Source organism: Sturnus vulgaris, chromosome 1, assembly GCF_052056855.1.
Source record: "Sturnus vulgaris isolate bStuVul1 chromosome 1, bStuVul1.hap1, whole genome shotgun sequence".
NCBI classification, from domain to species: Eukaryota; Metazoa; Chordata; class Aves; order Passeriformes; family Sturnidae; genus Sturnus; species Sturnus vulgaris.
In genome coordinates this window covers 67,587,510-67,599,604 of record NC_142243.1, presented here as the reverse complement: position 1 = coordinate 67,599,604, position 12,095 = coordinate 67,587,510, and the positions used below count along the sequence as shown (strand labels likewise).

At 36.8% G+C, this 12,095-nt stretch overlaps 1 protein-coding gene across 3 annotated transcripts in view; it reads right to left on the bottom strand.

The window, feature by feature from the left end:
- KIF13A (kinesin family member 13A) overlaps positions 1–12,095 on the bottom strand; it is a 103,303-nt gene that overhangs the window by 25,905 nt on the left and 65,303 nt on the right. For all 3 annotated transcript variants that reach the window (XM_014878154.2, XM_014878131.2, XM_014878147.2), the window contains exons 13-17: positions 11,921–12,055; positions 10,641–10,771; positions 8,823–8,909; positions 8,546–8,712; positions 3,183–3,393 (exon numbers count right to left, since the gene is read on the bottom strand). In XM_014878154.2, coding sequence (XP_014733640.2) covers positions 3,183–3,393; positions 8,546–8,712; positions 8,823–8,909; positions 10,641–10,771; positions 11,921–12,055 — 731 coding nt within the window. The remainder of the gene's footprint in view (positions 1–3,182; positions 3,394–8,545; positions 8,713–8,822; positions 8,910–10,640; positions 10,772–11,920; positions 12,056–12,095) is intronic.

Below are 12,095 nucleotides of genomic sequence, written 5' to 3'. Positions count from 1 at the left end.
GATTTTTAGTAACTTCCTCCATATCTCCTCCCAGCATTAGACAGAAAATTCCTTTCCCTCTGCCTCTTGCTTCTGTTATCCAGGCAATCAAAATTAAATAAGCAATTCCAGACCGTGCAAGTGCCACATTCCACATACAGCTATAATTCTGGATTCACAGAGCAAATTAAGGTAGGCAAAAATTATTCACAAGAAAGTATTTGATACTGAGAGCGCACTACATCCACAGCCACTGCAAGACAACAGTCTAGCTTGGGAAACAGAAAGCAGCTTTTATCTGTATATAAGTGCTGTAAGAGCCATTGGATCCAGCTATAGCCTGTCATTTCCTTAATCTGGGACACCAGCATCTGGAAAGCTTTTTGCGAGGCTCCCACACCAATCCTGGCTAGATTCTTGAGAAAGGAATGGTTTAAGACTGTAAGGCAAACTTACAAGTAACTCAACCAATTATTATGGGCAGTTCTCAAAACAGTTGTGTTTTTCTGGATACAGCTGTGCCAGAACCCTTCCAGAAAGTTTCTTACTACTTTAAACACATGGCAAGCTGCACTAGGGTATTAACTGGAGCAAATACTCATTGAACATGAAATCTTGAAACAATCATTTAAGTTGGACAAGGAGAAACAACTGACACTCACAAGATATCACTGCAAGTCTCTGTGATTCCCAATGCCAGATATAGGATATGCTGGACTAAACCTCATGTCCAGTACACCACCACCTCAACAAATAAAATTTGTTCAAAGTTACAATGGTTAACATCATGCCAACAGGATTTAACACCAGACCAGGTATCATCTGTCCTTTCACAGTCAGCAGAAAGTGGGAATAATCTCTGTGCAAATGTGTTCCAGCTGATCAGATACAGCCATATGCCCACACCTGATACCTATCAAATTAATTAATTGATTAAATTAATTGATCCAGTAGAGCTCAGCTTCATTTGCAACAGCAACAGAGAGACAGCTAAACTGCACCAATCAAATCCCCTGCAATCCAGACTCTTGGAACTTCTGCACATTTTTCACATCCAGTCTTCCCATTCTTCCCAGGATTTTTTGCCCTCTGGCCAGATGGCTGGTAAACATCCTCTCAACAATACGTTGCCATGCTTTCACAGCAGAAACCACTCACAGATTTTTTTTTCTGGTTTCTTATTTAAGATAATTCATTTTTTCCTCTTTCTTTCAGCAGCCGAAACTTCTTCTAGAACTACAAATAAATAAAAGTATACCTAAGAGGATCTTCTGGAGGACAGCAAACTGATAATGAGTTCTTTACAGAAAACTGCTTATTCAATGGCAGTGCCACCAAAACATTATCAGACTCCTCATGGATTGCTCCAAAGAGAATCCATTCTCCTCTTTTTTACAATGCAGCAAAGTACAGGCTTCGAGCAGTTCAACACTTCTACAGACTAAAGCATTCACCCATGAAATTCAGAGAAAAAACTTCTTATTCAAAGCACAGCTCCTCCTCAGAAACATCTAACAACTACTGAGAAGTGAAAGCTGACAGAACACTTAGCCTTGATATCACTCCAGATTCTCTTTTTTGTGATTACATGGTGATGGTGGTTAATTTTAAGCGAATCAATTACCATTTTCTCTTTTCAGCTCTCAAGGACAGGCAAGTTTTTGACTACTTCCTTTTCCCTTCTGTTGCATCTTTTTAGAGGTACTGCCTCCCCTGCTAGTAAGCAAAGTTCTCTTCTCTGCTACTGCAGTGCATAAGCAGTGATTTCTTGATGGCCTGGCTGTGCTCAAAGCAGTTCCAAATAGAAAGGCCTCCAGCTAAGACATTTCTCACTCCACTCTCCTTGTGCAGCCCTAAAAGAGTCTGCAAATCCCAACCAAGACTCTGCAATATTTTACATTCAGTTCCCAATGATTCTGTTTTTAGATTTTACAGGGGCAAACAATTATTTTAATTAATGTTGAATCATAGAACTACTTCTCCCTACATTTGCCATGAAAAACATTCTACTCATCGCTGGTCAACAGTTAGCTATTTGTTTAGCTTTTTTTCCCAGGCTAAACTGGGCAAAAATTACAAAACAAAATCTTGCACAAAAACTAAACCAAGATCTGTCCTGTTCTATTTCTAACACTCTCAATTGAAAGCTGCAAAATAATCTTGACTATCTTGGTTTAGATCCCTCTTGTAAATAGATTTGGTTTTTTATGGTGAAGAATAAAGCAGAAAAACTTACATAAAAAGGAGCACTCAGACTCGCTACATACAGAAGAAAACACTGAATGAATAAGGAAGCTTCTGTTTTAAAAGAAACAGGTGAAATAAATTTACAAGAAACTTGTTAGAACATCTAGCATTCTTCCTGCTGAACTAGCCCCATGACAGAATACTCACTGGTATTCAGAAAACTTTAATCATCTCGGTTGCCACCCCTTGAACTTCTCTCCGTGGAGCTGGCATCCTTCTCTCCTCAATGACACCAAAAGCAAGCTTCTTCCATTGTCATAATGCAAACATTCTGCTCACATCTTCCTAGACTGCATTTTAACTGTCCCCACAAACCTCAAGATGGTCTTTCACCAAGGCTGCATTCAGGTGCCTGCTCTTCCTTTGCAAAGAGGCCAGTTCATGTCATGGCAAGCCTTTAACTTCCTAAGCAGAGCAACCAGAGCAATTCTCTTCTAAAGCTGGGCTTAAGTTTAGAAGCACATACGTACAACATATATAGATCCCCATTCTCTGCATTTTTAATGTTTTTTTTGTTTGCAAAATATTACTGCTCTCATTGTATACTTGTAAAACACAATACTCCTTACTGGACTCCTTAGTCCTAGTTGACAAATTTACCTTTCTGCACTATTCTTTCACAGACTAAAACAATAATTGCTAAACTAAACATTTCATAAGCAATTTTCTAGTTAAAAAAAACCAAAAACAAAACAAGAAAAAACTAACAGAAAACCAACCTATAATACTGCTCAAAAAAAGCTAAATTTTCATGTCTTTTGTGAGTTAAATCTTGCACACGTTAAACATCAGAACTCAGCCCTAAAACCAAATACCAACGGTTTGGTGAAAGTGCAAATCTTGTTCTGCACATCAACTCCACAAGAAGTGTGACTGGTTTTGGACGGCTGACAAGCCCCATCTTTGACACTTAGCAGTTCTTCCTAATTAGTTTGTCTTAACTCCAGTATTCTCACCTCTCCTCTGTCCAGAGATTCACTTTCTGCTGTGCAGCCTGAGCAGTGTAGGAGAGCCTGTCGCTGCCGTGCTGGTGCTGCCTTTCTGGGGAGAGCTGCTGCCGCAGCAGCTCCAGCTCGCGCTCGTACATCACCCGCTGCTCCTCCAGAGCACTCCGCTTCTCCTCCAAGTACTGCTTCTCCAAGATCTGGACCACATTTTGCACTGGGTCTAAAAGGAAGGGAAGGAAAAAAAAAAGATAAAAAAACCACCCGGAAAACATGAGAAAATGCCATTTCAGCATTACAGGATGCCCACTATTTAGTTGGTAACAGCAATGAACATACCCCAGAGTCTGCAAACACAAATTGCGCCCCAAAACAAAAGCCAAATTATTAACTATTGCATTAAATAGATAAATCCAAACTTAAAAAAAAATATACTAAATTAAAAAAACAAATGGCATGCAAAAGGCTAGAACAATGGTTAAGACCCTCGTCTACTGCACATTCAAGTGCTGTGTAGTTATAATATATTCCAGAATACCAGTAGGAAAAAAAATTGGATGAAAAAAGAAACAAATTAATAAGAAAACAAAGCAAAACACAAGGGAAAGATGATATTAACCAGAGGAGGAAACGACTTAAGGAAGTAAAAAGCAATGTACTTTCTTTATTTTGGCAGAGAATGAAACATGCTGGAGAGCTGCAGATGAAAATCGAGACAAACAAATGGTCTGACTGGTCACACATCACACTGCACTAATGTGCTGCACAGCACTGAGGCAGACAAAATATGTCCTGGGGGGGCTTCTACATTTACCTTTACAAACCACATTTCATCTCGGTATCAACACAGAACAAATATCCGTTTGGATATTCTATCCTGAAAAAACTGCTTGTGTCAATCAGCTAAAGATGAATCTAAAGTGCATTCAAATTAATGAAACATTACTTTGTCTGTTCCTGGGATTAGGTCTAAGGCCAGGCTGTGCCTCTGAAAGAGTCATTTACTAGAGTAAGCTCTATGTACTACCAGTATATATACCTGGTTCATGCACACATCTTTCTGAAAGCTCAAATACAGCAGAAGAAGTGTTTTGCAAAAGGACCAATCTAGACCACTGAGTGACAGCACACCACCCAGCAGACTCCTGATTCTCTACACCCTAAGAGGAAGGGAGAGGAGTTCCAAAGCTAGAGTAGTGGACTGTTAGGGGAAGCAATACTGCAGCTCTAGGACATGCCAGGATTTTTAAATGCAAAACCCTTCAGCTTCAAAGTAACTGTTTGTGATACCTCTTCCATTTCATTATTAAACAAACAAAACATAAAAAGAGCTGCTGCAACTTTTAAAGATGCCAATCTGTTGCAAATGAGGGAGAAAAATAAGCCTAGATTTAATTACACTAGAACTAGAGGTGTGACACTCAAAAAAACCCCCACAAAAACAAAAAACTCATCTGTGTGATTTAGTTTTAAACGATCTTCCCTTTGTTTTTTGCAAACACTTCTGCAAGTTGCTTCTGTGGCCCTGGCCTTATTCACGGAAGAAATCACTGGCTTCACACGAAGGCATCATAAATACCACCACAACGGTAATTATAAAGCACAAAGTTAAAAATCGGTCAGTATAAATAGCAACCAAATAGCAAACTTGTGATGCATAAGAGTGTCTTAAAATAACTAGAAATACTACTTTTCAGTACATGACATTCTCAGAAAGAAGTTAGCTATTATTAGCTTTTAAACAGACAGTGAAACAGAAACTCCTGACTGAACCAAGTTTTAAAATTCTGGACTACAAACCAAGTTATTAATGTTCATCCGCTCCATCATTATCCTCTTAACTCCTCCAGATAATACCAGAACTACCTTAAAATACACGGGCTTTGATGCGTAATTCCCCAAACCAATTTTAGTTCTATATAAGAATGTTTGAGAAAATAATTATGCAGATGATAGAGAAGAGACATGGAAGAAATTAAAACCCCTCCACTCTGTTTGCAAACACAGGAAATTAATCTAAGGCTGACTCATTAAGATGAGACTTTCCTAAACTGCTCAAATAACAGTTCTGAGTTCAAAAAGCAGATTTCTTTAATAAAAGTGATCTTTTCAGCCACCTAGATTTACAGGATCACAACAACCATAGGATCAAATTACACCATGATAAATATTTGGAACAAGATGCAAGAACCTAGTATAAAACTTTCCAATAGCAACAAAATCCTGTACTGCTTGGGAAAAAAAGAAAAAAGAGTAGGTTATGCTTGTCTTGTCATAGAGAAGGTAAATTCACAGTTTTATAAAACTTTTTAATTTAGCTTTTGAAAGAGTTTACTCAGAAAACCCTAAGTCTGTCACAGGAAAAAAGTAAAATATGGTGTGAGTTATAAACTATCTAGGTAGAATTTGAAGCAATAAATGGTCACTTTTTTTACAATTTAAAAGAACTACAACAGTGTTTAAATTAAATTTAAACACCATGTTCTACAATTTTGGATTCCTCATGCAAATTTAAATAAATTAAGGAAGATTCTACCCAGTGCCTGTCAAATACACAGCAAATTCCATACAGCGTTAAAAGTTCCAAGTCTCAATCCTTTACATTTTTATGTGATAAGAGTTCAATAACCCTGAAAAAAATATTCATATGCAGTTAATCCCCTGCAAAATCACAGACTACTAACACTGAACATAAAGATGCATTTCTTCATAGGATGAGCAGCATTTATTACCTTGCTACAATGTCACCTAATTCACATCTGGAATCTATTAATCCAGTCACACTAATGTTGAATAAATTCCCTAAGATTTCTTGCAAGTATATTTGTCTAAGCAAGCTGGAAGAGGGTTATGAGACAGGCTGCTTTGCTAAGTTTTATGAAAATCCTTTCCCTGAACTGTAACAGTTTCGTTTGCTAAAATGAGAAGCTGTCTAACCTAATCACACTGTTTACTTAACCACTGCACAGTGTACAAGAATAAAATAAACTTCTTTGACGCATTCTGTGTTTGACCAGCATCACAAATTAGTAGTACAAAGCTGACCTGACAGAATCTCACAAAGAAAGTTAACATGCTGAAGGAAGAAAGAATCTGGATGTTTTCTTTACAGCAGTTTTCAAAGTTACACATTTTCCTCAGAGTTTCTTTAGAGCTGGATGGAGTCTGTGACACTGTTGTACTGGTTACATGCCATAAAAACAAATGTGTTTGCACCCTGGAGAAGCCAGGATATTTATTTAAAGAGGATTATAATTCTCAAACAAATCCACGGGGAGGGGGGAATCCAAAAAACAAAACAAAGGAAAACCAGACCCTCTTGCTTTGGGCTGTATCTATACAAGATTATAAAATAACTATTTAATCAAATTTTTAAAATACCTCTTCATTCCCCTCTTAGGACTTCTCCAGAGAATATGTATAATACAATTAACAGTCTTCAGTCACTTAGTTATTTCTTCTTCTTTATTCATATTTATTTTTCATTTTAAGGAAGAATAAATAAATGGTACTGCAACAAAGTTGCTTTACTTCTTACACAACAAACTGGAAGCCTCTTAGAAAAAAGGTACTTTAGCTATACCATTGAGAAAGTGCTGCTAGGTTCTGCTTATCTAAATTCAGATCAAAAGAACCAGGCTATAATCCTCAAAATCACTTGTTTTGTCAGCATTTTACTATCACTAACTACTCCAATTTAGTTAAGCAGCACCTATGTGAGAGTGAGTAGAAGCAGAAATTGGGATATACCCTTCTGAAACAGTGTGACATGAATGACTACAAACATTTGCTCTGCAGTAGGGAAGAAAGAGTTTTAAGGAACAGCAAAGTCTGAACTGTTCTTGACCAAGACACAGAAACCAACCAACCAAAACAAAAACTGGCCTGGACTACAGTCAGAAAAGCTTACTGGACTAAAATGTAAAGACACTTGGAATGGGAAGAATCATTTCAATCAGCTGTATAACAAGACATGAAAAACAAAAAATGTGACCCCCTGTTCAGAGAACACTGACTCATTATAGACTGATACACTTCAGACAAATCTCCAGTTAGTAACAAGCAGATCAAGCATCAATTAATGCTTTCAGACTTTTCCAGCAGCCTCATGCATAAGCCAATTGAGTTCAAAACCTTTGTCCCAGTTTTGGCACAGATATGGGATGGTTTGAGGCCTTAAAATGGGCAACAGAATCTTCACAAGGGATGACAACACTGAAGACCACCAGGATGGCAGATTCATCTGAAATTCATCTGCTGGTATGAGTGAACCATAATGAGAATATTTCTGTTATCAAACATCAGTTTAAGTGACCTGATCCTGTAACTCACACAAGAAATCTCATTAAAAATTATACGGTAAAAAATCTGCAAATTTTTGCTGCATCAAACATAGGAAACCATCATGCTGCACTCAAAGTCGAAACAGACAAAGTAAAAGAATAAGAGGAGATGAAATAAAAAGCAAATGCTGTATTTCAACATGGAAACCACAGCAAACAATGGAAATACTGTGAAGATATGAAGAAAGGAGAACAGAAAGCAATGAAACACCACCTACAGTGTCTTCTTGGTCAGAGACCAAACACCAAGGCATTTGTCTGTCTGATTTTTTTTATTAAAACACATGTAGTTTACCAAGTTTTTCAGCATTTCTTTATACACTATTGCATCACATGAATTATGGCCTGCCTTCTGGAAATCATGAAAAAGCCATACTGTTTTATATACACCATACCATTATTTTATCTATATCTTATTGCATGGTTCCAAAAAATCATCACTATTTGTTTTAACAAAGATGAAATGAAATATTGAGAGTATTGAAAAACAAGCTGGCATTTGCCTATTGGTCTGTTATAATTTAAATGTTTTTTTAATAATGTTAAAATGGTGTCAGTAACAATAATGGTTTATACAAAAAGCGGTATTAAACTAACTGAGCCATATATGGTGCACCTATTTTTCTACAGTAACTCACAAAAACAAGACCTTAGTAAACTTGGATGATAATTTGATAGGCATATAGTTACAACTCAGCTGCACTATAAAAGAGAGCAGAGGTACAGATGAAATCGTGTCAAGGCACAAACCAACTACTGATTTGTGTGTGTATTTATACCTAGGTGCACATATTTTTTTACTATACATATATATATATATATATATATATATATATATATATATATATATATATATATATGTATATATATGTATTTGCACGCACTTAACATTGTTTCTGTAAAATATCTTATCCTGAAAATCCTCCAAAGGCCCCTGGAACAAGTGTATTGATTGTTTTACCCAGAAATTGAGTTCCAGGCTGAATTTGTTAGACAATCCAAAAGAACATTTTTATCTGGTAATTGCCTTACCATTACTATTCAGTGTCTTCATAATAACTTCCATTTGTGCAAACTCATAGTTGTAGTCTGGTTCTGAAGAAGCTTCACTAGCTGCATCCAGATCATGCTCTCCTAAGGAAGTTTCTTTCTCAAGGTCTTTCAGCCAATCTCGACGTTTCCTCTTTGGTAAATTGATTCTGAGTAAAAATGGAAATTCAGTTTTATAAAAAAAAATTATCTGGAACAATGAAAGGAAAAAAAAATAGGCTGAATGTAAAGTGGGTGAAATATAAACATCAACTATTACCTAAAAAAGTGGTTGTTTCCCCATAATATTCTATCTCCATGCCATAACTGAGTGGCAGAACATACCAGTGTACCATTTACACAGGATCTGAAAGAAAAAACACAATTCCAGTGAAATCTTGAAAATAAAAGATTGAAGAGCTGCTATTTCTCCCATCTACTGAGAGTAATTTCTATCATATGGTAACAAACCAGCTAGGTTGTCATGAAAGAATCAATGGGAAAGTTACTGGTTTCTATTGTCAGAATCAGCACCTTTCCTCTCTGCCTTTGGCTGGTACAACTCTTCAGTAAACATACAGACAGGGTTGATTTTGGTTGCAAAGTTTTCTTCAAATGCCTGTTTCTCAAACTGGGTCACTGCCTGTTTCTTATAAAGTCCAAACTTAAATGTATGCAAATCCTACTGATAGAGCTCTTCAAGATACAACTTAGTCAACCCTGAGTTGTAAAACATGCTGTTAACATATTTGGCATTCAAGCATAAGAAAAGATTCTTAGATCCAAGTTTTATTCTTTCAACAAATGGAGTCTCTATTATTAACAAGGGTCTATTTTGGTGAACATCTGGTATACTGCTGTATTTCTTTGTAGGTTTCTTTGTATTTAAGTTTCAATCACAAAATGGGAAAAACTGAGCTGTTGAACTTTTTGCATGTGAGTCACGCAGCAGAGCATTTTATTTGAAAGGGGAAAAAACTTCAGTAAAAAGAAAAAGGCCTTTTCAGATGCAGCGTTCTCATTTCAGCTGTCTCTCTCATGTAAGTCAACACAAACATGTAAGTATTTAATTTAAAATCAGATCTTTATTTAGCTTTTTTCAGTGAAATTCTGGTAGCTAAATTTCTGTTGATAGTAGCATCTTAAGAACAGTTACTTAAGCATTGCAGATGAGCCCTGAGTAAAACAAAATATGTTTTTTCCACTGACATGTGCCCTTGTCCCTGCCAGTCAAAATGACTGATTTCCAGTACAGTAATTCTATCACCACAAACCTGAATCCCATCTGTTTGAAATTTTGTACTGTAGGCTGCAGAAGAAAAAAAAAGTGCCTTTTACTAAAGGAAGAATGAAAGAAATTAGATTTTTTATGTGTCTCTCAAACTTTAGTTTCTCATTCTAATACTAATCTGTACATTATTTAGATAGTAAAATTTAAGATAAGCAGCATGACTATTAACTAGGATAAAGGCACTGCTTTATCACATGCTAGTGAAGATCAAGTGACAAAGACATTTACAATTCCACCCAAGGAGCCACAGTGCCCTTGGAATGAAAAATGATTAAAATACAGAAGTAGAAACAAAAGGTGAAGCATGATTTTACACTCCATATTAACGAGACACAACAGTAGTTAAGGATTTAGAAAATAATTCGGATCTTTAAAGCAAATTAAGGACTTAGAAAAGAATTCAGATCTTTAAAGCACCTCTTCCTCACAAAATATTGAACTTTACAACAGGGACGGGCTACTACCCCATCACATAGGGACAGGAGAGCCAGCAGCATCTCAGGAATCTTGTAAGTACCTAAGATACAGGCACCCAATGACCCTCACTCCTACCAAATACCTTCTTTAGATGGCTTATTCCAAGCCAAACCACTGATAGCCTGTTGCCCTGCAGAGTGGGTGGGTGGGTGTTCACATGTGCAGGGAAATTTTAGTTTTAATCGCTGAATTTTCCTCTAAGTATCTGTTTAAGTCAACTGTATCGAAAACATAGGTCTGTCTGTATAAAATAAAAATGCATGAAAGTCATGTTCTGTCAAAGAAAAGAAAATTTCCATTTCAATGGAAAGTGCTGCTGATCTTCCTTACCTTGCATTTTCTTTTGGTGTGAGTGTAACTTCTCCATCTAAAGCAATATCAATCTCACAGTGTTCTGGTTGGATTCCTATACCAAAGAGCTGTATATCCTGAGAGGTATCTGCACCAACTCTTGTGTGATCCTAGAAAACAAGCTGTTACTAAGAGACAAGCAAACTACCACTGTTGACATAACTAAGACAATATTAGCTGAAGTGCTGAGACTGCACAGTTTGTATGTCTGTCAAGCAGAAACGGTGCCACGGCAGATCTGAAGATTTCTAGTCACACACAAACTGTTGTTCTGCCCTGAACTCCATCTTCACAGTTTTAGCTAAAGCAAAATAAAGCAGCTGACACACAAATTCTGATTTAAAACTATTCTCATACTATGCCTGTATACATACATTAAACACAAAAAACAGAAAAAAAACATCCATGTCATACAGGCATAATTAAGAGAGCAGCATGGATAGTAAAACAAGGTGCAAGTTCTCTGCTTTTCAGAAAACAGCTATACAGTAACTCAACTAAACATACTATTCTCTATATAATTCTAATACATATTTTAAGTTCTGCTGAAATAATTTATTTTGTTAGTGTTTGAGAGGTTGTGTTTTATTTGCTACTGTTCAAATACAGAAGCTGTCCTTCAGCTACCAAAGCAGAAGAGTAGCTATAAAAATAGATAAAATATTCTTTCATATATTATTAACAAGCATCTCACATTTCCCTACAAACCTGCTAGGTTTGTATTTGACACTTCTTCACTCTGGCATGGGAAATGCTAAACAGAATGGTATGAAAGCTAACAACACTGGGAAGATACATTTCTGTAACTTTTTAATAGTATTTTTCTTAACTCCCTCTCTCATAAGTTTCCCTGTCATTGAAGACTATGTTATTCTTACCCATTACAACTGAACATCATCTCTTTATGATTAACTCTTCACATATTTAAAGCACTCCCCAGCTCCCTGACAAAAAGAAGCATCTAACCTGAAGCTCCTGCTTGAAGTTCAGGCCAGAAGACAACTGGCCAGGCACATCCTGCCTGTTAAAGCTAGAACTGATCTCAACACTGGCCCACACCGAGCATTTCTCCCACCGTTGGCAATGAGGAAAACAGTGAAGCTGAACCTCAAAAGGAGAACAAAAGCCTAAATAGTAGGAGGAGGCCTATCCTATTTTGCTGCAGCAAAAAAATCTACGTGCCCTCTGAGTAAATTAGAGCTAGAAATTCAAAGCAAGTGTCCTTCCTTTCTAAGTAAATATCCTGTTCACATCCTTACCTTTAAATAGTAAACCAAAAGCTCATTGAGAGCAGGGTCTGCATTCAGGTTCACCAGATAACACTTGTCATCTCCAACCTTGATACCTGAAGACTCAAGGGAGATTCCCATGCTCTCCAGCTGTCTTTGCCTCTCCTGCAGAAAAAAAATAAGCTAATCTTGCCTGCTGCAATAT